General features: G+C 48.0%; 1 protein-coding gene across 1 annotated transcript; it reads right to left on the reverse strand.

Moving 5' to 3' along the window:
- Positions 1-1,538: 1,538 nt before the first annotated feature.
- CD4 (CD4 molecule) lies at positions 1,539-21,978 on the reverse strand (the record flags this gene model as incomplete). The annotated part of the gene is made up of 9 exons (XM_081084031.1): positions 1,539-1,664; positions 1,911-2,035; positions 2,596-2,796; positions 3,590-3,919; positions 5,163-5,408; positions 5,864-6,022; positions 19,037-19,204; positions 19,338-19,443; positions 21,916-21,978. 9 exons carry the CDS (start codon positions 21,976-21,978, stop codon positions 1,539-1,541), a joined length of 1,524 nt encoding a protein of 507 aa, XP_080940157.1.
- Between the last annotated feature and the right edge of the window lie 280 nt (positions 21,979-22,258).

Consider the following 22,258-nt stretch of genomic DNA (forward strand, 5'->3'; position numbering starts at 1 on the left):
CCAGCCTGTGCCCTGAGTAGGAGAGCTGAAGGCTTTGTCCTCTGGTAACAGGATTCTGCCTCCAGCAGGCGGTGAGGGATTTCAGGCAGGAAGGCCCTCCTCCATGCTCTGACCTCCTGAGGCAGGCCTCCCCGAGGTGCTCCTGTGAACCCTACGGTACATACTGAGCACCCGTGACTAGCCAGCTACACAGATATGTGTGGTATCTGCTCTGTGTTCAAGAAACAGCCATAGAACTAGGGGTCAAGCAGTCTGGGCCAGTCTGAGCCCCAGCACTTACAGCCTTGGGCAATCAATATGACCTCTATGAATTCCATTTCTGGTCTATAAACCGGAGATGCTAATCTTGGTCCTGTCACTACCAGCCTTGTAGGATTTTCTTTTTCTTTTTTTTAAAAAAATATATTTCTTTATTGATTTCAGAGAGGAAGGGAGAGGGAGAGAGATAGAAACACAATGATGAGAGAGAACCAATGAACGGCTGCCCCCCGCACGCCCCCCATTGGGGATCGAGCCCACAACCCGGGCATGTGCCCTTGGCTGGAATCGAACCTGGGACCCTTCAGTTTGCAGGCCAACGTTCTATCGACTAAGCCAAACCGGCTAGGGCCTTGTGGGACTTTCATAAGGTTTACATAGATAAAGGATGTGGAACTGGTTTATAAACTGAGTGTGCTGCTTGGGTGATAAGGAATTGTGTCAGTGCACAAGTGTGAGCTGTGGACAAGGGTGTGTGTCAGAATGGAACGGTGGAGCGGTTAGAGCTGGACCTGTCCTTGACGGGCTGTGTGACCTTGGCCTACTCCCTGCCTTCTCTGGTGCCAAGGTTCTTCCCTGTAAGATGACAGTCCTGTGCTTCGTGCTTCAGTCACCCAGCCTCGCACTCCAGACCAGGCAGGGCTGGTCCTGAGTGCTCCCCCGGGATCCAAGTGGGCCGTGAGGGACAGAGTTGAGAAGAAATAATCAAAGAAGGGCGAGGGTTCAACGGAAAGGGAATCGGGGAGCGGCGGTGCGAGTAAGCCTCTGGAAGAGGAGACCCAATAGCCAGCTGTGGACAAGGAGAGCAGGAGATGGCAAAGGCGCTGGGATCTGCTACATTCATCCGGTCCCCAGGCCCCGGAGCCCAACAGGAAACGCAGGGTAGACAGCTGGGGAGGCTGCAAGTGGGAAGCTCCCCCTGGCCAGTGCCTCAAATGAGATTGCATGTCTTCTGGAACCGGCTGGAGGAAAAAAGCAGAAGAGGAGCAAGGCTCTTCCTCCCCAACTCCTTGGAGTTCTAGGACCTCCATGGCCCCTCTTCTCTTCCAGTTTGGTAATGGCCTCTGGGCCACATCCTCCCTCCACCTTCTGCCTGCTTCCTACCTCCTCAGCCATCCCACTGTACCCTTCTCTCCCCCCCACCACCTCCCTTAGCCCCCATCTCCTCATCTGCATCCCTCCTCCCCCTCCTCCTCTCCCCCTAGCCCTCCCATTCTCACCCCCCTTTCATCCCCCCCGCCCCCCCAGTTCCTTACTGGGGGCATTGGCAGGTCTTCTTCTCACTGAGGAGTCTCTTGATCTGAGACATCCGCACTGCCTGGCGCTGTCCAGGAAGAAGGAGAGGAGTAGTGAGGGTCCCAGGCCTCCAGAAGGGAGGTGCCCCTTGGAGGGGGGAGTGGGGAAAGCTGGGAGAGGAGAAGCAGATACTGTGGCTGAGGCCATCTGTCCCAGAGTTCACTCTCTGCTCCTTCCTGCCTCTCCCTCCCTGGGATCTGGGACAGAGCCCAGTCTGCAATAAGGGAACTCGATGGTGGGTAGAGAGAAACAGAGCAGAAGCAGGTCACATAGACAGGACACCCTAGTCGCTATGTGTGTGTATGGGTGGGCGGGGGGGGGGGGGCGGGGATTGAGGTCTAAGGAGGTTCACTCACCCTTCGGTGCCAGCATTTGACACAGCAGAAGATGCAGAACGCAGTGAAAATCAGAAAGCCACCTACTCCCCCCAGCACAATGGCCAGGAGCTTTGGCGAGGTCTGGATTAACTCTGAGTACAAAACTGCAAGAGAGAAGAGAGTTGGGTTCAGCTCACATTACCTTCCCTCTGGGCACCGCACTCTGGAGGCCTGAGGAAGGCCTGGCTGCCCAGCCACACTTGGGCCTGATGCTGGGGTTGGGAGACTGGGGCAGGGCCCTCTGGGCTCTCCCAGGCCACCAGGCTGGAGGGGAAAGACTGGGGAAGGGATTTTAAGGTTTGAAGACTACAGGGCACTCTGGGGAGCTAGGAGCAGTGGTCCATCCTATGTGCCTTCCACACACACACATGGGCGAGTGCTTGTGGCTGGGTTAGGAAAGGAGCAAGGATGGGGACTCTTGGTCAGGTGGGCCCCATTCATGGGCCGCAGACCTTGGGCAGTTGGGAACTTTCAGGGCTACAGGTGGGTCCCTAGGGTCCAGGACCATACCCTACTTCACCTTATCACGCCTGTGTCCGGGCACCATGCACATAACCCACCTCTCTCAGGAGACTTGGGAGGCTGGGACTCTGCGTTTTCTTTGCCGACCCTGGGAAGGTCCCACAGCTGAGCAGGCAGGGGCTTGGGCTTAGGCCTCACTCACCCTCGACATTGGATTCCAGCAGGACTTTGTTGTTGTCAGTCAGTAGACAATGCCACCTCCCCGCCTCAGGGTCCTTCACCTGCACCAGCTTTGGATGACCTGAGACCTTTGCAGTCTGGTTGTCCAGCTTCAAGCTCAGCATCAGCTGGGAGATGTTGTTCCCCAACACCTCACAGGTCAGTTGGTTCTGGGACTTAGTCACTGTAGCGGGACAAGAACCTGAGGTTAGGAGCCTGGACTTCTGAGTTCTTGGCACCTCCATGCTCTAAGGGGAATCAGTAGAGCAATCACAAGGACACTTCACATGGGAGTTCCTCTTTTGGCATCTCAAGCACATTGTCATCCAGCTTTAACAGAGAAAACACAGCTTTTGAGGTCCAACAGAACAGTCTTGGGTTCAAATCCCAGCCCCACAGCTTACGATCTGATCTGTGTCTCTGAGCAAGTTACTTAGCAACCTGAGCCCCAGACAATTATTAATGCACAAGTACTTGTAGGGCTCTTAAATGGGGCCTGGCATGTGGGAAGCATCAAGTATTAGCCATCATTGCTTGTGGGGTTGTTATGGTGATGAAGGAAACAGAGAAGTGAAGAACTCAGTGTGGAGCCTGACATTGCCATCATCACTAGTACACTCAGAGCAAATGTGGTCATCCTCATTAGTAGAAAGCAGACACACGCAGGTAGGGGGCTTAGCCAGGGTCATGGTGGGGGTGGGGAGACAGAGACAGAACTAGAACCCTGGTTGTCAGCATATGCCCTTTGGGGATTCTCAGTGGAATGTGCCCGAGGCTGGCTCACAGATGTCAGGGAAGGACATATGGATTCCAGTTTTAGTTCAAAACCAGCCTCACACCAGTGGGCCCTCCATCAGCCCCATCAGACAACCAGGGCTTAGGCATCCCTTTGGGGGCCAGTCCTGCCTTAGAAGGAGCCCTGGTCAGGCCCCTCCACCTCCTGTCCCCGTCTTCCCCTTCTCAGCCCGGCTCCTCACTTCTCATCACCGCGAGGTTCACTTTCTGATGCAACTGCCCCTGGCTGAGATTCAGGGTCAGGTGTCCAGAACCAACGTCCTGAAGCGAGGCCTGGGGCAGGCTGAAGGTCAGCGGCAGTGTCTCCTTCAGCTGGATCTTCTTTTGAACCTTCTTCACGGTCACCTTTCTGTTCTCCAAGGAGAAGGTGATCCAGGGCTGAGGGGAGGAGGTCCCCTCCTCCTGCCACCTCAGCTCCCCGACCAGGTTTTCATCCTCAAAGGTAAGTGGGAAGGAGAACTCCACGGGCTCCCCCACTTTTGTATAGACTGTGTCACAGACGTTCCGGAAAGCTGGAGGTAGGAAGGGAGAGAACCTGGATTAGAAGGAGATAGAAGGATAAGGGTGTACAAAGTGGGGTAGGCATTTGGTGGGGGCAGCAAAAAGATGGAAGGGGACCAGGTGCCTTCAAACACCCAGGTTGTCATTTCAGGCCCTTAAATTCCCATCTAGCTCTCTAATCCCTCTCATCTCTCCACCCCAGCACGTTCCTCTTCCCCCTGGAAGCCCTCATAGAACAGCCCAGCCAGAGGCGTCCTCTCCTTCCTTAGGATCCGGGAGCACAGAAGGTATTTGGCCTGCATTTATTTATTCATTTTTTAATATGGTTTTATTGATTGTTAGAGTGAGACAGAAACATCGATGAAAGAGAAATATCATCAATCAGCTGCCTCCTGCATGCACCTCTACTGGAGATGGAGCTCACAAACCCGGCATGTGCCCTGACCAGGAATTGAACCTTCGACCTTTTGATTCCTGGGTTGACACTCAACCACAGCCTCATGAGCTGGGCTGGCCTGCATTTCTTAGGTGCTTAAGTTAGCACCCTTCACAAGATAAGAGCAAACACTTACATAGGCTGACTATGTGCCAGGCTCTGTTCTACGGGCCTTACATTGCGTTGATTCTTACCATGACACCACAAGGTGGGTACATCACGGTGAGCATCATCCCCACTTTACAGAATCCAAGGCACAGATAGGTTTAGTAACTTGTCCAAGGTTGTCAGAGCCAGGATTTGAATCCAAGTGCAGACACTGCCCCACCTTGTGTCACACAAGCACCCGTGGAGGACAAGACCTGCATTCGGTCCCCCCACCCCCACCCCCGTGCCTAGCTCAGGATTCTAAAGATGAATGTAGCATTTCCTCAGGGCTGGCTAGTATCCCCCAGTGAGTAAGTGGATTTGCAAATGGGTGGGTGAGTGGGGAGTGGAGGCAACAAAGAAAATAGGTGTCCTTGACACTCCTCCTTTGGGGCCTCCTTCAGGGGTCTAGGGGGCCCCTCACATCCTGCCATCCCATCTCCCTTCCTTCCTCCATGTCCACCACCCTGAGGAAGAGAGGGCCCCGTGTATCCCTAGGATAGACTTCAGCTTTGGGGGAGCCTGGCCCTGGCCTCCCTCTGTCCTCTAGTACCAGACCCAGGAGCAGAGCAATGAGAGCAGAGGGAGGGTCTGTCAGCCTTTGAGGTGGGGGTGTAGAAGGGGGCGTGAGGAGAAGGGGGGGGTCTGCAGGAGAGAGGAGCAGCACTTACCCAGCACCAAGATGTTTATTTCAAACACCAGTTTCTTCATGTCCTGGGAGACGGTGCATGTCCAGGTGCCACTGTTCTGCGACTTCAGCTGGGACAGTGAGAGGCTCTTGCCCCTATTTTGCTTTTCATTCCCAGGAACTTTCCATTCTACTGAAGGGTTTCTACCAGGGGGGCTCTCCAAGGTCAAGGTCAGGCTCTGTCCCTGCAGCAGCTGGATGCGATTTTTGATATCCAAATTGGCATTCACTGTGGAGAGAGCAGGTCACCTGTGTCACACACACTCTATCCCCAAGGAGAAGGGAAGAAGCCGGGAAACCAAGAGTGTCTCCATTACCCCTGTCCCAACATCCTTCTCTCAGTCAATGCCCAGCTGCCCACCCCCAGCCCTAGGCAGGGCTTTCCTCTTCTTCTTCCCCACTTCCATCCTCCTCCTTCTCCTCTCTTTCCTTGTCTCCCCCCCCCCCCCCCCGCCCTTCCTCTGGTCCTTGCCCTTCTCCTTCCCTCCCTTTAGCTTTTTTCCTCTCCTCCATATCTGACCCAAGGCTTGAGGAGGGTTTGAGGAGATGTGGTGGTCAGTCTCATTTGGCACTGGACTATTGAAATACTGACAGCTAGTTTGGCCCTGATTTGGGTGAAGGGATAGGAGGGAAGGGGAGGGTGATTGGCTGGAGGTGTCTGTACCCCAGGTCTGCCCTACTCACATTTGAACACCACAAGTTCCACTTCTGTTTGCTTGTTGTCCACTGTACAGCTATAAATCCCTGAGTCTGTTATCTCAAGATTACTGATGATCAGAGGAAAGGATCCTTGATTCCACAGAGATTTTGCTGAATGGACACGATCTTTCAGCTTGGAGGGACCTGGGAGTAGAAGTCATAGGGAGGAGGTTGTGGTATGCTGGAGACATGGTACCCCTGGTGAAGGCACGGCTCACAACTCTTCTCATCTGATTTACTAATTTCCTGCAGAATCTGCCCTTGTCCTAGTCAGAGAACCCCAGGCTGGCAAGGAGGTCCCATCACATGCATTTACCTGGCCAGGACAATATCTCACTAATCCAAAATAAAGTAATATCATATTTAGAAAACATCAGCTTTTATATGCCAAACACTTTACATGCACCATCCCAAATAATCTGCACAACAACCAACAAATAGCACTGTTTTGCTTATTTTGCAGATAAGGAAACTGAAGCTCAGAGAGATTAAGTAGTTGCCCAAACTCTTCTTTACATAATGATGACAGGAACCTAAACCAGTGTAATTTCTTTGGAAAGTAATTTGTAATATACTAGTGGTCTGGTGCACAAAATTCGTGCACGTGGCGGGGGGTGTCCCTCAGCCTGGCCTGCACCCTCTCCAATGTGGGACCCCTGTGGGATCGGGCCTAAACTGGCAGTTGGACATCCCTCTCACAATCCGGGACTACTGGCTCCTAACCGCTCGCCTGCCTGCCAGCCTGATCACCCCCTAACTGCTCCCCTGCTGGCCTGATTGATGCCTAACTGCTCCCCTGCCAGCCTGATCACCCCCAACTGCCCTCCCCTGCTGGCCCAACTGCCCACAACTGCCCTCGCCTGCCACAACCTGCCTCCTCCGCTGAGACCGGCCTCCTCCATGCCGCATGGAGCTGCAGGACCCCCAGGCCTCACCGCATGGAGTGGCCCCACCGGGCCCAGCTTTTGCTGTGCGTGCAGCCATCTTATGGTGGCCATCTCGTGCGAGGGTGTGAGGGCACAAGGACCACCTAGACCCGTGGTCGACAAACCTTGGCTCGCGAGCCACATGCGGCTCTTTGGCCCCTTGAGTGTGGCTCTTCCACAAAATACCACGTGCGGGCGTGCACGTACAGTGCTATTGAAACTTCATGGGGAAAAAGAAAAAAAAGAAACTTCATGGCCCATGCGCAGAAGTGGGTATTTTGTGGAAGAGCCGGTATTTTGTGGAAGAGCCGCACTCAAGAGGCCAAAAAGCCGCGTGTGGCTCGCGAGCCGCAGTTTGCCGAGCTGCAGTTTGCCCACCACTGACCTAGGCTTTTATTAGTATAGATACCAGAATTGCAAGTGCACATACAAAACTAAATGACTACCAAGAAAAGATAGGTTAAATTATAGTTCACCCATTCAGTGGGTTGCTATGAAAGAAGAATGAGGAAGTTCTTTATATACTGAGATGGAATAATATATAAGAATAAAGCAAGCCAGGACCGGTTTGGCTCAGCGGATAGAGCGTTGGCCTACGGACTCAAGGGTCCCAGGTTCGATTCTGGTCAAGGGCATGTACCTGGGTTGCGGGCACATCCCCAGTGGGAGATGTGCAGGAGGCAGCTGATCGATGTTTCTCTCTCATCGATGTTTCTGACTCTCTATCTCTCTCCCTTCCTCTCTGTCAAAAATCAATAAAATATATTTTAAAAAAAAGAAAAGAAAAGAAAAAGAATAAAGCAAGATATTAAATACGCTACCATTTGTTTAAAAAGGAGTGGGAGCCTGACTGCATGGATCAGTGGATGACTGTTGACCTATGAACCAGGAGGTCATGGTTTGATTCCGGTCAGGGCACATGCCTGGGTTGTGGGCTTGATTCCCTGTGTGGGGCGTGCAGGAGGCAGCCAATCAATGATTCTCATTATTGATGTTTCTAGCTCTCCCTCTCCCTTCCTCTCTGAAATCAATAAAAAAATATTTTTAAAAGAGTGGGAAATGTATCTGTCTTTATCCATCTATCTACCTTGTATATGAACAAATATTTCTACAAGTAAGCATAATAAAATGGTAACCTTGGTTGCCCCTGTGGGATAGGAAGTGAATACCCTTGAGAAAGGTGTGGGAAGGGGGCTTTTCACTATATACCCTTTTGTGCCTTTTTAAAAAAATTAATTCTCACCTGAGAACATGCTTAGAGATGAGACAGAGAAAGAGAGAGAGAGAGAGAGAAAGAGAGAGAGAGAGAGAGAGAGAGAGAGAACATCAATCAGTTGTCTTCCTTATAGGCCCCAACCGGGGATCAAACCCACAACCCAGGTATGTGCCCTGGCTGGGAATCGAATGGGCAACCTTTTAGTGCACATGATGACTCAACCAACTGAGCCACTCCGCTGGGCCCCTTTTCTGCCTTTTGAATTTTGACTCCAGTAAGTGGTGGAATGGAATTAAAATCCAGGCCGGTTCGGTACACTGTGAAGCCCTAGTACGCTATGCAGTACTCGTTCCTCAGGCATGGACATGCCGTCTCCTCTTTTAGTATCTAACAACTATCACCGAGAGGAAGTCCTTGTTCACTAACCATTTCCCCCTGTGCAGTGGCAGCTCCAGAATCCCTGTGGAGGGTTTAGAAGCCACATTTACATAGCAAACACACCATTTTTTACTTGGAATGCATATTTGCTGGGGTGGGAAGAAGGTGACTGAGATAAAGCCCCATCCCCAACCCTCTCCGCACCATCTCTGCCACCTGAGCAGTCATAGGCCCTCTTCCTATATTGGCCTTGGTGCGGGAGACTGGATGCCATGTTGGCCATGCATTCTCCCTTCTCTCCTCTTCCAGACCTCATCCCCCCTTCCCCACTGCTCAGGCTCATCCTCTCTAGAAACCTGTAGCCCTGGGCACAGCCCAGCCCTGCCCATGTCCACCACCCTGAGGACATGGACCCTCCTCCATCACTCACCCAACACCCCTTTCATTTGTCCCTTCAGTTGTTCCTACCCTACTTGCCCTTTCCCTTGGAGCTACACATTGTTTAGTTCCCCAATTTTTCTGAAATCCTACTATGTTCCTCCACAATTTACCAGAACTCTTGAAAGTGTAGCCTTCTTTAGTTCTGCCCCATGTTTCACCTCTCTTGATTCTCTCCTCCATATCTAAGCACCTTTCCCTTTCTTTCCTTTTGGACTCTGATTCTGACAACCACATTTAGGTGTTACCCTAGGGCAGTGATGGCGAACCTTTTGAGCTCGGCGTGTCAGCATTTTGAAAAACCCTAACTTAACTCTGGTGCCATGTCACATATAGAAATTTTTTGATATTTGCAACCATAGTAAAACAAAGACTTATATTTTTGATATTTATTTGATATTTAAATGCCATTTAACAAAGAAAAATCAACCAAAAATTGAGTTCGCGTGTTCCCTCTGACACGCGTGTCATAGGTTCGCTATCACTGCCCTAGACTCTGTCTTGGATCCTCTTCCCCATTTCTATAGATACTCTAAATTCCACTGCATCCCCCATCAGCTCTGCAGATGATTCCCCAGTTGATACTCCCAACCTCTCCTCAATTCTGGGCCTACATTTCCAGTGGCCCAAGGGGATAATTTTATCAGATTAGCCTGACATCACCCAAACTCAGTTGATTCAAAATGTATCCCCCTTTCCCTAAAAGAATTCTTCCTCCTTGCTTTCCTTTTCCTCTTCTGAGCCCATCATGGCCCACATGTCCAGGCTGTCCTATACTTTGCAAAAGCGATTGCAGGATGGTGTGAAAAGTCAAGAGTGTGGTTGGGTCTGGGATGAATTCATGGAGGAGACCAGTGTTGAATCAAGACTTAAAAGAGGTAAAGGCAGTGGACTAGAGGGAAGGGGAGCAGTGAGGTCATCCAGGAAGGAGGGAAGCTCCAATGGGCAACCACCTCAAAGCACTGAGGAAACCACCGGGGTGTGGAGGTTTCTGGCTGGGAAGTGATGCTGGGGTGAATGTCAGGCAGAAGCTTCTAGATTAGACTAATGGTCTAGAGAGTGAGATGTGGAGAGCATTGCTTTGGAAGTCAGTGCTGCAACGGGTGGAAGAGAAATCAAAGTGAGAGAGACTAATTATTAGCAGAGAGAATTGTAGTAGCGGAGAGGCACATGGCCTTGGTGAATGACCGTGGCATTCCCATGGGGACAAAGAAGATGGGACAGAAAAACACGCCAAAGGAAGGAATGGCCATAGTTGGTGATGGATAGGAAACCAGGGATTGAAGCAGAAAAAATTGGGCTGTTTCATCTTGAAGGGTGTTTGCTGGTTTCTTTCTGAAAGAGCTGCATTTAATACTAGTCTTTGCAGGTGACACTCATCATGACCTCCCCTACTCAAATTGATCACTGGGCTTGGTTGCAAAGAATAATTCAGAAAGGATATTAAAGTAAAATCTGCAGATGTCTCGTGCTTATTTCTGGTCTTATGTTTCTCATCGTTCATAACCTGATGGCCATTTATGACAGATACTGGGAGTCACAAGATGTCACCACAATCCGACTAGAATTGCCGAGGTGTCTCATTAACAAGGATCAAATCGATGCCTCACAAAAGGAGAAACGGAAGTACGCCAAGTCAGGATGATCTGAAATTAAACCTGGACGTCTTTGGGCTTTTGGGCCTTTGGGCCTTTTTAAAGTCTCTTGAGCATTTTTAAATAGAAATATATTTGGGTTTCACACACAAAAAAAAAGAAAAGAAATTTTTTTTTTTTTAACTCTTGGTTCAGAAAGTGGGGGAATCAGGAGAATGACACTGCCTTTGTCAGAGATCAGGAAGTTGGGGAAGGGAGCTGCTCTGCAGAAAACTCAAATCACCAAAAGAGAACAAAAGCATTGACACAGAGACTTAAAAATTTTTAGAAAGAAGCACATTGTTTCAATCTCACAGGTGATCAAAGAAATGCAAAGTAAAATAACAATGACATTTTCAACTGTCAAATTAGTAAAAAAAAAAAAAAAAACCCACAAAAAATTAAATACTAATACTGCTCAGTGCTGGCAAGGGTACCAGTGAGAGTGGCACAAAGTAACATCCAGACTTACTGAAAATACATAGAACCTTCCTGGAAGCAATCATGCAGTATATGTCAACTGTTTTTAAAAATTCATATCCTTAATTTCATTTCTAGAACTATGTCCTTAAAACAATAATTTAAGCCTTGGCTGGGTAGCTCAGTTTGTTAGAGGGTCATCCCTATATGCCCAGGTTGCAGATTTGATCTCTGGTCAGGGCACATACAAGAAGCAACCAACGAATGCATAAATAAGTGGAACAACAAACCAGTGTTTCTTTCTTTCTCTCTCCCTCCTTCCTTCCTCTCTCTAAAATCAATAAATAAAAAAATTAAACAATAATTTAAAATTTCAAACCAAAATATGGGTACAAAAATAATAACTATAGTGTTTGTTAATAGGATCCAACATTAGACAAGAGGATAATGGCTTGCATATTAGAGTACGTGAATTGGATAGAATATTAGGGTGCTACCAAAAACGATATCTATAAATAATTTTAATGAAATGGAAACTAGCCCTAGCCGGTTTGGCTTAGTGGATAGAGTGTCAGCCTGCAGACTGAAGGGTCCCAGGTTCTATTCCGACCAAGGGCACACGCCCGGGTTGCAGGCTTGATCCCCAGTATGGGGCGTGCAGGAGTCAGCCAATCAATGATTCTCTCTCATCATTGATATTTCTATCTCTCTCTCCTTCTCCCTTTCTCTCCGAAATAAATAAAAGAAATATATTTTTAAGAGAAATGGAAACTATTCATAATATACATTTTTAGAGTTGCATTAAGTTAATCTTTACTTTCTAAGTTAATTATTTGAATTAGGAAAATTATACAGACTCAACACTTCCCTTTTCCTTGGCCCAGCCTCCTAATACTACTATACAGTTTGGTGTGGATTCCTCCATGCTTTTTTCTTAGCTCATGTAAACATATATTCACACACATTGTATTTTTAAATTAAAATGAGAACATATCACATATATAGCTTACTCTTTCCACTTAACAAAATATGCTTCATATCTTTCTGAGCATATACATGTGAAACTTTTCATTCTTTTTGTGGGCCACAGTGTTTTTCTCTGGTGTTTGTCTAAAGTAGAGCAGTTATTATCTAAAAGTGTTTTATCTTTCTAAGTTGCTCCTTTCCTGGTCCTTTGTCTAGAAAACACAGGCTTTTGTTGAGACTTATTTTTGTCTGTGCCCATTGGTGTTTTCAGCTTACCAGCTTCTTCAGCTCCAAGACTGGAATATATAAGGCAACAAGAAAACTCACTACATGTCGTTCCTCAGGTCCTGAGGCCCCTACCTGTCTGCCCTCTTCTCTGCAACTTTCAAAATCTTCTTATGTTAGTTTTACATATAATTTCCAGGATTTTCTGTTACACTTATTGGGAGCTATAGTGAAAAGTATGTTCTGAACTGTCCCTCCAAAATTCATATGTTGAAGCCCTAACACTCAATATGATGGTATTTGGAGATGGGGCCTTTGGGAGATAATTAGATTGAGATGAGGTTGTAGGATGGGGTCCTCATGATGTGATTAGTGCCCTTATAAGAAAAGGCATCAGAAAGCTTGCTTTCTCCCTCTACCAAGTGAGGACACAGCAAGAAGGCGCCATCTGCAGGCCAAGACGAGAGTCCTTTCAGAACTAACCATGCTGGCTGGCACCTTAATCTCAGACATTCAGCCTCCAGAACTGTGAAAAAATAAGTTTGTTTTTTGACCCACCCAGTCTATGGCATTTTCTTATAGCAGTCCAAGCAGACTAATGCATACATCTTCTTCATTTTACTGAAAGTCCTAATTTTTTTAAAAAAATCATATCATTTTATTGTACAAAAACAATGGACTTTGTATGCACACAATGTGCTGAATAGCTTCCCCCTTTAAGACATGTAAATGAGAATACTTGGATTAACTCTGGTCACAGAGGTCAGAACAACTCAACTGTCTCATAAACAAATATGCCCCAAATGTCTTTTACGTCTACAGTTACGTGCATTTTTTTTAAAATATATTTTATTGATTTTTTACAGAGAGGAAGGGAGAAAGATAGAGAGTCAGAAACATCGATGAGAGAGAAACATCGACCAGCTGCCTCCTGCACATCTCCTACTGGAGATGTGCCCGCAACCCAGGTACATGCCCTTGACCGGAATCGAACCCGGGACCCTTCATTCTGCAGGCCGACACTCTATCCACTGAGCCAAACCGGTTTCGGCAGCATTTTTTAAAATATATTTTTATTATTGATTTCAGTGAGGAAGGGAGAGGGGGCGAGAGATAGAAACATCAATGACAAGAGAGAATCATTGATCAGCTGCCTCCTGCATGCCTCACACTGGGAGACTGAGCCCACAACCTGGGTCAGGGTACCTGCCCAGGAATCGAACCATGACCTCTTGGTTCATAGGTTGATGCTCAACCACTGAGCCAGGCCAGCCGGTCATCATTGATGTTTCTATGTCTCCCTCTCCCTTCCTCTCTGAAATCAATAAAAATATATTGGGGGGAGCTATATACATATGGGCTTCTATATGCAGAGTTCATCTCTTGAAGGAAACATAAAAAGTGATTAAAACAGTTGTCTCTCGGGAAAAGAGCTAAAGAACTGGGGATCATAAGTAGGAGGAATATTTATTGTCACTATATCATTTGCATGGTTTTAAAATTTTACCCTGTACCTGAATAATTTTTTCAAGTTTTTATTTTTATTTTTATAACTTTACAAGTAATAAAAATAAATTCCTAGCAGAAAGTCAATTTATTTCAAGCGATTTAGCAGAATAAAATTTTAGGACGGGAAAATCGCTTGCAGCGTTTGTGGGAGTTGTGGTCCTGGGCACTGTCCAAGGGTGTAAGTTCCATAATGGGCCCGTGGTCCAGGGGAGGACGAAGGTTAGTTTGATCATAGGGGCCTCTTGAAGTAGCTGTTTGAAGGAGGAGAGGACATGGCAGGCAAGGGACAGTTAATCTGCTGATTTCTGCTTTGTATTTTTATCAGAAAGAGATCAGGAGTTGGGGGTTTTGTCAGTTTTTAGGCAATGGCTTTTTCATGTTCAAACCTAAAGAGTGGATATGGGTGTCTGAATCTTAGAGCCCAGAAAGAACATCTGCACTGGAAGGGGAGATGTTCATTTCTTTCTTTTTTAAAAATCCTCACAAGAGGTCAGAAACCAAGATGGCGGCATAGGTAAACACCGGAAATTGCTGCCTTGCATAACCACTTCAAAAATACAACTAAAAGATAAAACAGACATCATCCAGAACCACAGGAAGGCTGGCTGAGTGGAAATTCTATAGCTAGAAGGAAAGAGAAAAGCACACTGAGACTCAGAGGAGGTGTGGGGTGGAAATAAAGTGCAGAGGTACGGAGGTGCATGCGGAAAGGGCTGGCGGCTGAGGACACGGTTGTCTTTTTCAATCGGGAGGGAGTCTCAGGCTCCTGACTCCTCTGAACTCCAGTTCCGGGCAAGTCTCTGGGGACCCAGACTCATACGGTGAGGGGCTAGACCAGCAGTGGGCAAACTATGGCCCGCGGGCTGGATCTGGCCCGTTTGAAATGAATAAAACTAAAAAAAAAAAAAAGACCATACCCTTTTATGTAATGATGTTTACTTTGAATTTATATTAGTTCACACAAACACTCCATCCATGCTTTTGTTCCGGCCCTCCGGTCCAGTTTAAGAACGCATTGTGCCCCTCGAGTCAAAAAGTTTGCCCACCCCTGGGCTAAACATCATTACATAAAAGAGTACGGTCTTTTTTTTTTTTTTTTTAGTTTTATTCATTTCAAACAGGCCGGATCCGGCCCGAGGGCCGTAGTTTGCCCACGGCTGGGCTAGACTGTGTGTCATCGGTTGGACCTCAAGGGTGGCTTTCTCTCAGAGGTGCTTGCAACGATTACTGGGACACTGAGAAGCGGGCCCTCTTAGGGCAGGACTGAGGAGCAGCCTTAGCTGCTTGCTCTGCCCTGTTGATCCCCTGAGACCCCGCCCCGCCCAAGCTGTGCGCAGGCTTTTGCATATGAAAGGCCTGGCCCTTTGCAATCTGAAAATTACCTAACCAACTGCAGCTGGCCCAAGGCCCCACAGCAGCTTGCATTCCTTCACAGCTGAGCTCCTGCTGGGTAGCCTCAGGCAGAGGCTAAATTAGCACCTCCTTAGCGATCCAAGAGCCAGTGTACCCAGTGGTCAGAGTGGGACCATCCAGATTACAACTCCTCAGATCCATAAGGGACACACTCAGGGGGCAGACTCAGTGAGAACCAAAACCCCACTGAAGCAAGTCTTGCCCCAGAAGGGTGTCTCCAGCACAGAAGTTCTCCCACTGCAGACACAGCTGATTCTCACAGCCAATTGGCCTGGAGGTCAATTCCTCCCAGTGATACCTAAAACAATCAAGGCTTAACTACAACAAGACTGTGCACAAAGCCCACAAGGGGGTGCACCAAAAGTGTCCACCTCAGGTAACTGGGGAGGCTGAGCCACTGGGCCCTATAGGACACCTAGCACAGAAAGCCACTCTCAACACAGGGAAGCATAAAAAATGCAGAGACAAAGAAACAGGTCACAAATGACAGAAATGGAGGAAAGCAAACTACTGGATATAGAGTTCAAAACCACACTTTTAAGGTTTTTCAAGAATTTTCTAGAAACCATCGATAAACTTAGTGAGACACTCAAGAAATCTAGTGAGACCACCGATAAATTTAGTGAGATCCTCAATAAGTCTAGTGAGACCCTCGAGGTTGTGAAAAAGGACCAACTAGAAATTAAGCATACACTAACTGAAATAAAGAATATTATACAGACTTCCAACAGCAGAGTAGAGGATCACAAGAATCAAGTCAAAGAGTTGAAATACGAAGAAGCAAAAAACACCCAACCGGAAAAGCAAAAAGAAAAAAGAATCCAAAAATATGAAGATAGTGTAAGGAGCCTCTGGGACAACTTCAAGCTTACCAACATCTGAATTATGGGGGTGCCAGAAAAAGAGAGAGAGCAAGATATTGAAAACCTATTTGAAGAAATAATGACAGAAAACTTCCCCTACCTGGTGAAAGAAATAGACTTAGAAGTCCAGGAAACGCAGAGAACCCCAAACAAAAGGAACCCAAAGAGGACCACGCCAAGACACATCATAATTAAAATGCCAAGAGCAAAAGACAAAGAGAGAATCCTAAAAGCAGCAAGAGAAAGACAGTCAGTTACCTACAAGGGAGTACCCATACGACTGTCAGCTGATTTCTCAACAGAAACTTTGCAGGCCAGAAGGGAGTGGCAAGAAATATTCAAAGTGATGAATACCAAGAGCCTACAACCAAGATTACTTTATCCAGCAAAGCTATCATTCAGAATTGAAGGTCAGATAAAGAGTTTCACAGATAAGAAAAAGCTAAAGGAGTTCATCACCACCAAACCAGTATTAAATGAAATGCTGAAAGGTATCCTTTAAGAAGAGGAAGAAGAAAAAGGTACAGATACAAATTATGAACAACAAATACACATCTATCAACAAGTGAATCTAAAAATCAAGTGAATAAATAATCTGACAAACAGAATGAACTGGTGATTATAATAGAATCAGGGGCATAGAAAGGGAGTGGACTGACTATTCTCGGGGGGAAGGGAGTGAGGGGGATGCAGGAAGAGACTGGACAAAAATCGTGCACCTATGGATGAGGACAGTGGGTGGGGAGTAAGGGCGGAGGGTGGGGTGGGAACTGGGTGGAGGGGAGCTATGGGGGGAAAAAGGAACAACTGTAATAATCTGAACAATAAAGATTTAATTAAAAAAAATAAAAAAATAGTTGCCATGGAAGGCACCAGAGACAAAAAAAAATCCTCACAGGAGGGTATTTTCCCATTGATTTTTAGAGAGAGTGGGAGCAGGGGGAGGGAGTAGGATGAGGAGGAGAGAGAGAGAGAGATGTGAGAGACACACATCGATTGGTTGTCTCCCAATGCACCCTGACAGGAGCTGGGAATCGAACCTGCAATACATGAATGTACCCTTGACCCAGAATCAAACCCGAGACCCCTTGGTGCACTGAGGGACACCTTAACCACTGAGCACACTGGCCAGGGCGGGAGATGTCCATTTGCAACAAACACGGTTTCCTGTGCACTGTGGCCAATTCAGGTCTGACGGCACTGAGGAGAGCTTTCCACAGGGAGCCTAGGCTGAACGTTGGAGAGCCAAAGCTCCAACCCAGCGCTGCCACTCACTGGGTACATAAGCTCAGGCAGGCGCGTCCTCTCAGGGCCACAGTTTCTTCTCTAGTAAGATCAGAGTCTTGGGCTGCAGCCATATTTCCCAGACTTCAACCATTCACATACCTTATACATGATTTTGGTCAAATCTACTTGTCCTATTTTTTTTAAAATATATTTTATTGATTTTTTACAGCGAGGAAGGGAGAGAGATAGAGAGTTAGAAACATCGATAAGAGAGAAACACCGATCAGCTGCCTCCTGCACATCTCCCACTGGGGATGTGCTTGCAACCCAGGTACATGCCCTTGACCGGAATCGAACCTGGGACCTTTCAGTCGGCAGGCCGAGGCTCTATCCATTGAGCCAAACCGGTTTCGGCTACTTGTCCTATTTATGTAAGATTTTAAAATGGATTCACTTTTGCCCTAGCTGGTTTTGCTCAGTGGATAGAGCATCAGCCTGTGAACTGAAGGGTCCCAGGGTCGATTCTGATCAAGGGCATGTGCCTGGGTTGCGGGCTCCATCCCCAGTGGGGGCGTGCAGGAAGCAGCCAATCAATGATTCTCTCTCATCATTGATGTTTCTATCTCTCCCTCTCCCTTCCTCTCTGAAATCAATAGAAATATATATACATATATATATATTAAAATGGATTAACTTTTTAAAAATTAAATAAATTCATTTAAAAGGAAACTTTATATCACTATAATAAACAGGAAGTCTGTATCACTTGACATAAACAGAAGGCCACTATAAAACACACACACACACACACACACACCAAAAAAAAACTAGCCCTGGCCCAGGTGTCTCAGTTGGTTGGAGTATCATCCCATACACCAAAAGGTTGTGGGTTCAATTCCTGATCAGGGCATATATCTAGGTTGGGGGTTTGATCCCTAGTCAGGGGGCCTCAGAGAGGCAACCAACTGATATTTCTCTAACATTGATGTTTCTTTCTCTCTTTCACTTCTCTCCCTCTCTCTCTAAAATTAATAAACATATCCTCATATCCTCAGGTGAGGATTAAAAAAAAAATTAAAAAAAACAAACAAAAAAAACTCCTTAAAACAATGTTATAATTATCACTTAAAACTAACACATGTGAGTTTCCTCAAAAAACTACAAATAGAACTCCCATTTGACCCTGTGATCCCACTTCTAGGAATATATCCCAGGAAACCAGAAACACCAATCAGAAAGGATATATGCACCCCTATGTTCATAGCAGCACAATTCACCATAGCTAAGATCTGGAAACAGCCTAAGTGCCCATCTGTAGATGAATGGATTAGAAAACTGTGGTACATCTACACGATGGAATACTATGCTGCTGTAAAAAGGAACTCTTACCATTTGCCACAGCATGGATGGACCTGGAGAGCATTATGCTAAGTGAAATAAGCCAGTCAATGAAGGAAAAATACCACATGATCTCACTCATTTCTGGATAATAAAGACCATTATAAACTTATGAACAAAAATAGATACAGAGGCAGAGCTGCCTCGAACAGACTGTCAAACTACAGCGGGAAGGCCGGGGAGGGTGGGAGGGCAGGAGGGGGGTGGGTAAGAGATCAACCGAAGGACTTGTATGCATGCATATAAGCATAACCAATGGAGATAAGACACTGGGGGGTAGGGGAGGCCAGGGCATTGTCAAGGGCGGGGGTAAAAAAAGGAGACATATGTAATACTCTTTGTAATACTTTAAGCAATAAAAAATAAATAAATAAATAAATTAATTAATTAAAAAAAACACACACACAAAAAAACTAACACGTGTACCTGGGTCTCTGTCACCCTGAACCCTGTGGAACCCCAGAGGTTCCTAGGAGCCGAGCGCTGACACCAGGGATTCTCAATTCACAATGCTTTCTTCCTGAAGGGGGAGCGGGCCACCCTACCTTTAAACAAATCTAAATTCTTGAAAGTCTTCACAATCGTGATTCCTCCAGAATCTTTCCAGATGAATGGAATGCTCTTCTTCTCGGAAGCTTTGCAGGGCAGCTCCACCTGGCTTCCTGCCTTACCCAGCACCACTTCTCTCCCCTGAGTGGCTCCTAGGAGCAGTGCTAGGTGGAAAAGAAGGAGTCAGGCCTTGAGCCAATCACTACCCCACCTCCACCCCATCCCCCACCTTTGCATTTCTCAGTCAGCCCCTCCTCCCAGGCCACCTGCACCCACACCCCAAGTCTGAGCACTCACCCAGTTGCAGCAGCAGGAGCAGGTGCCTAAAAGAAGTTCCCTGGTTCATGGTGGCCTTGCTGAGGCAGGGAGGGACCTGGGTCTTCCCCCAAAGAAGGGGCAGAGCCTGAGGGAGACACTAATCATTAGGTAGCGGGCATTTATTGGGCCTGGGGCATACAGGGATGCTAGGCAATTGCTCCCTTCAGGAACCTACAACCAAGCCAGGGACGTGGACGTGCATGTCTCTAAGCAGACCCCCACCAGCATGTGCCACACAGTGCTGTGCCCAGGCCAGGGGTGGGGTCTCTGCCAGCTGCCAACAGAAAAGGACCGAGAAAGTAGCAAATTGGTGGGGACTGAGACCAGGGAGCCAGGCCAGGTCATGAAGATCTTTGAATGCCATGCTGGGATGCTGGGATGCTCAGACCCGACCCTGTGCCCTGGGAGCCAGAGGAGGATTTTTTTTAAAATTTTTTTTATTGATTTCAGAGCGGAAGGAAGAGGGAGAGAGACAGAAACATCAACGATGAGAGAGAATCATTGATTGGCTGCCTCCTGCAAGCCCCCCATTGGGGATCGAGCCTGAAACGCAGGCATTTGCCCTTGACTGGAATCGAACCCTGGACCCTTCAGTCCACAGGCCGACATTCTGTCCACTGAGCCAAACCGGCTAGGCCAGTGGAGGATTTTATGTAGAGGACACGATTAGATTTGCAAATGGCTCGTGAGTGGTGTGAATGTTTTGACCACTGGTGCTGGCGCAGGCCCCACCCTGGGACCGGGACCGGCAGCTACAGGCTGTCACAGTGCCCACCGTGGTGGCTTCAGCAGCACATACTAAAATTGGACAGGCCAGCATGGCGCCTGAGCAGGGTGGATGTGCTGTGTGAAAGATGAGTGGGAGGAGGACCAGCACGGGAGTCAGGGTTGAAACAGCCCTGCCAGGGAAGGGGAGGCCTGAACTCAGACAGTGGCGGTGAGACGTGGGAAAAGAGATTGACTTAAGGTGCGATTCCCAGGACTTGGGCCTGATCGCGTGTGAGGCGCCAGGGAGAGAAAGAGCAGAAGGTAAAGCCCTGTGCACCAGCAGACCGACCCTCTCACGCCTCCCCGGGGCACCACAGGAGGTGCTGTTTCAGCATTCGATGACAGAGCGGCAGCCGGTTCTGTGGTCGCTGGTTGGGGTGGGAGGTGGGGGGTGGGGGGAAGGAGGGGAAACCTGCAGAAAAGTTCTGAATAGACCTTGAGGAAGGGGTAGCATTAGGTTAGAGCAGCGACTCTCCACTGTGAGTCCAGATCCGCAGCGGCAGCAGCGGCAGGTGGGAGCTGGTTAGAAGTGCGAAGAAGTCGCAGGCCCCACCTAGACGTGCTGAATCAGAAGCTGGGGCTGGGTCTAGCAGTCTGTTTTCACAAACCCCCAGGTGACTGACACACACTTAAACCTGAAAACCATGAATTAGATGAAAGAAAAGGGAAGGGCCTCCCACCCCGAGGTGTGCAGAGGAGGCAGGGCTGTTCAAGGAGACTTGGGAGTTAAGAGGGGGGCTGGGGGCTGGGGGCTCCTGATGAGGTTTGGGAGGAGACTTTTTTAAAAATCCTCACCCAATTTTTTCCACTGATTTTCAGAGAGTGGAAGTGGGCGGGGGGGGGGGGGCAAGAACATCAACATGAGAGAGATACATGGACTGGTTGCCTCCTCCACGTGCCCCCACTGGGACTGGGGAACATGCCCCTGACCAGGAATTGAACCTGGGACCCCTCGGTCTGAGGGCCGATGCTCTAACCACTTAGCAACCAGCCAGGGCAGGGGGAGATTTTTTTAAAAGCTCTCTCCAGGCACTTGACCTGCCTGAGAGAATCATTACCCAGGGCCAAGCACATGGTAGGGGCCTGATAGTGTGAGGTCTGATCAAAGAATGGAATCAATACCCCCTCCCCTGGGAACTGACCTTCAGACATAATTTAACATAATTGCTGTCACTGCCATGGAAAATGGTCAGAGATTCCCTACGTCCAGGCCTTTTCCACCTTCAGTCCCATTCCTCTCTCTCAGTCCTGCTCTACCCATCAGGGCTTTCTCCTTCACACAAAACATCTTACCCCTAACACTTCTGATTCTGAGTCTACTTTTGACCCAGCAGACCACCGACCTCCACCCTCTTACACATCCCCTCCCTCACCTGCAGTAGATTCCCAAAAAGACCCTCCTAACCAGCCCCTGAGAGCCCAAGTCCCAAGAAAGCAAGCTCCAAAACAGCCTTTTCCCACCTGACACTTGCTCTCGGGCCACCCAAAGACCACCCTCCTCAACAGCCTCTTCTATTCCCGCGCCCATTCTACCCCTGAGGGAGGCAGCAGGAACTGAGGGTATTGTGGTCAATTATGACAAACTTAATGAAATCACTCAAGGCCCTCACGCAACCCCTCGCTCCAGCCAGGAGGAATCTATACAACATTCCAGCTGACTACAATCGAAGGCCAATGCCCTGTGATCTTGAAGTCCAGTCTCAGCAGGAAATAATTACAGAATATATGACCTTCGTCCCTATTCCATAAAACAAAAGGCTGGAGTGTTAGGTTTGATCCAACAACTGACCTTTAGGCCACTCCACAGTGGACATTCCACTTGCCGAGACCACAATCCACTTGCTAAGACCATCATCTCTCCCCTCCAGACTTCCCAAAATCCGGACCTGCACGGAGAATTCTCCGCCCAGAGAAAGCCCGCCTAGAGTCCTTTAAAAACCGCTGACTCCCATCACCGGGGTGCTGGAGCCATCTGGGGCTCAGCCACCTGGTGTGCAGATGATCAAATAAATTCATAATCCCTCACCGTTCTGGCCTCCTGTGTCCCTCCTTCGGTGAACTAACAGATAGAATTTTTTTTTTTTAACCAGGGAAATAGGAAGATGTCAGGAAGGAGGGTTTAGAAAAGGAAG

Source organism: Myotis nattereri (genome assembly GCF_964212035.1).
Source record: "Myotis nattereri genome assembly, chromosome: 2".
NCBI lineage: Eukaryota > Metazoa > Chordata > Mammalia > Chiroptera > Vespertilionidae > Myotis > Myotis nattereri.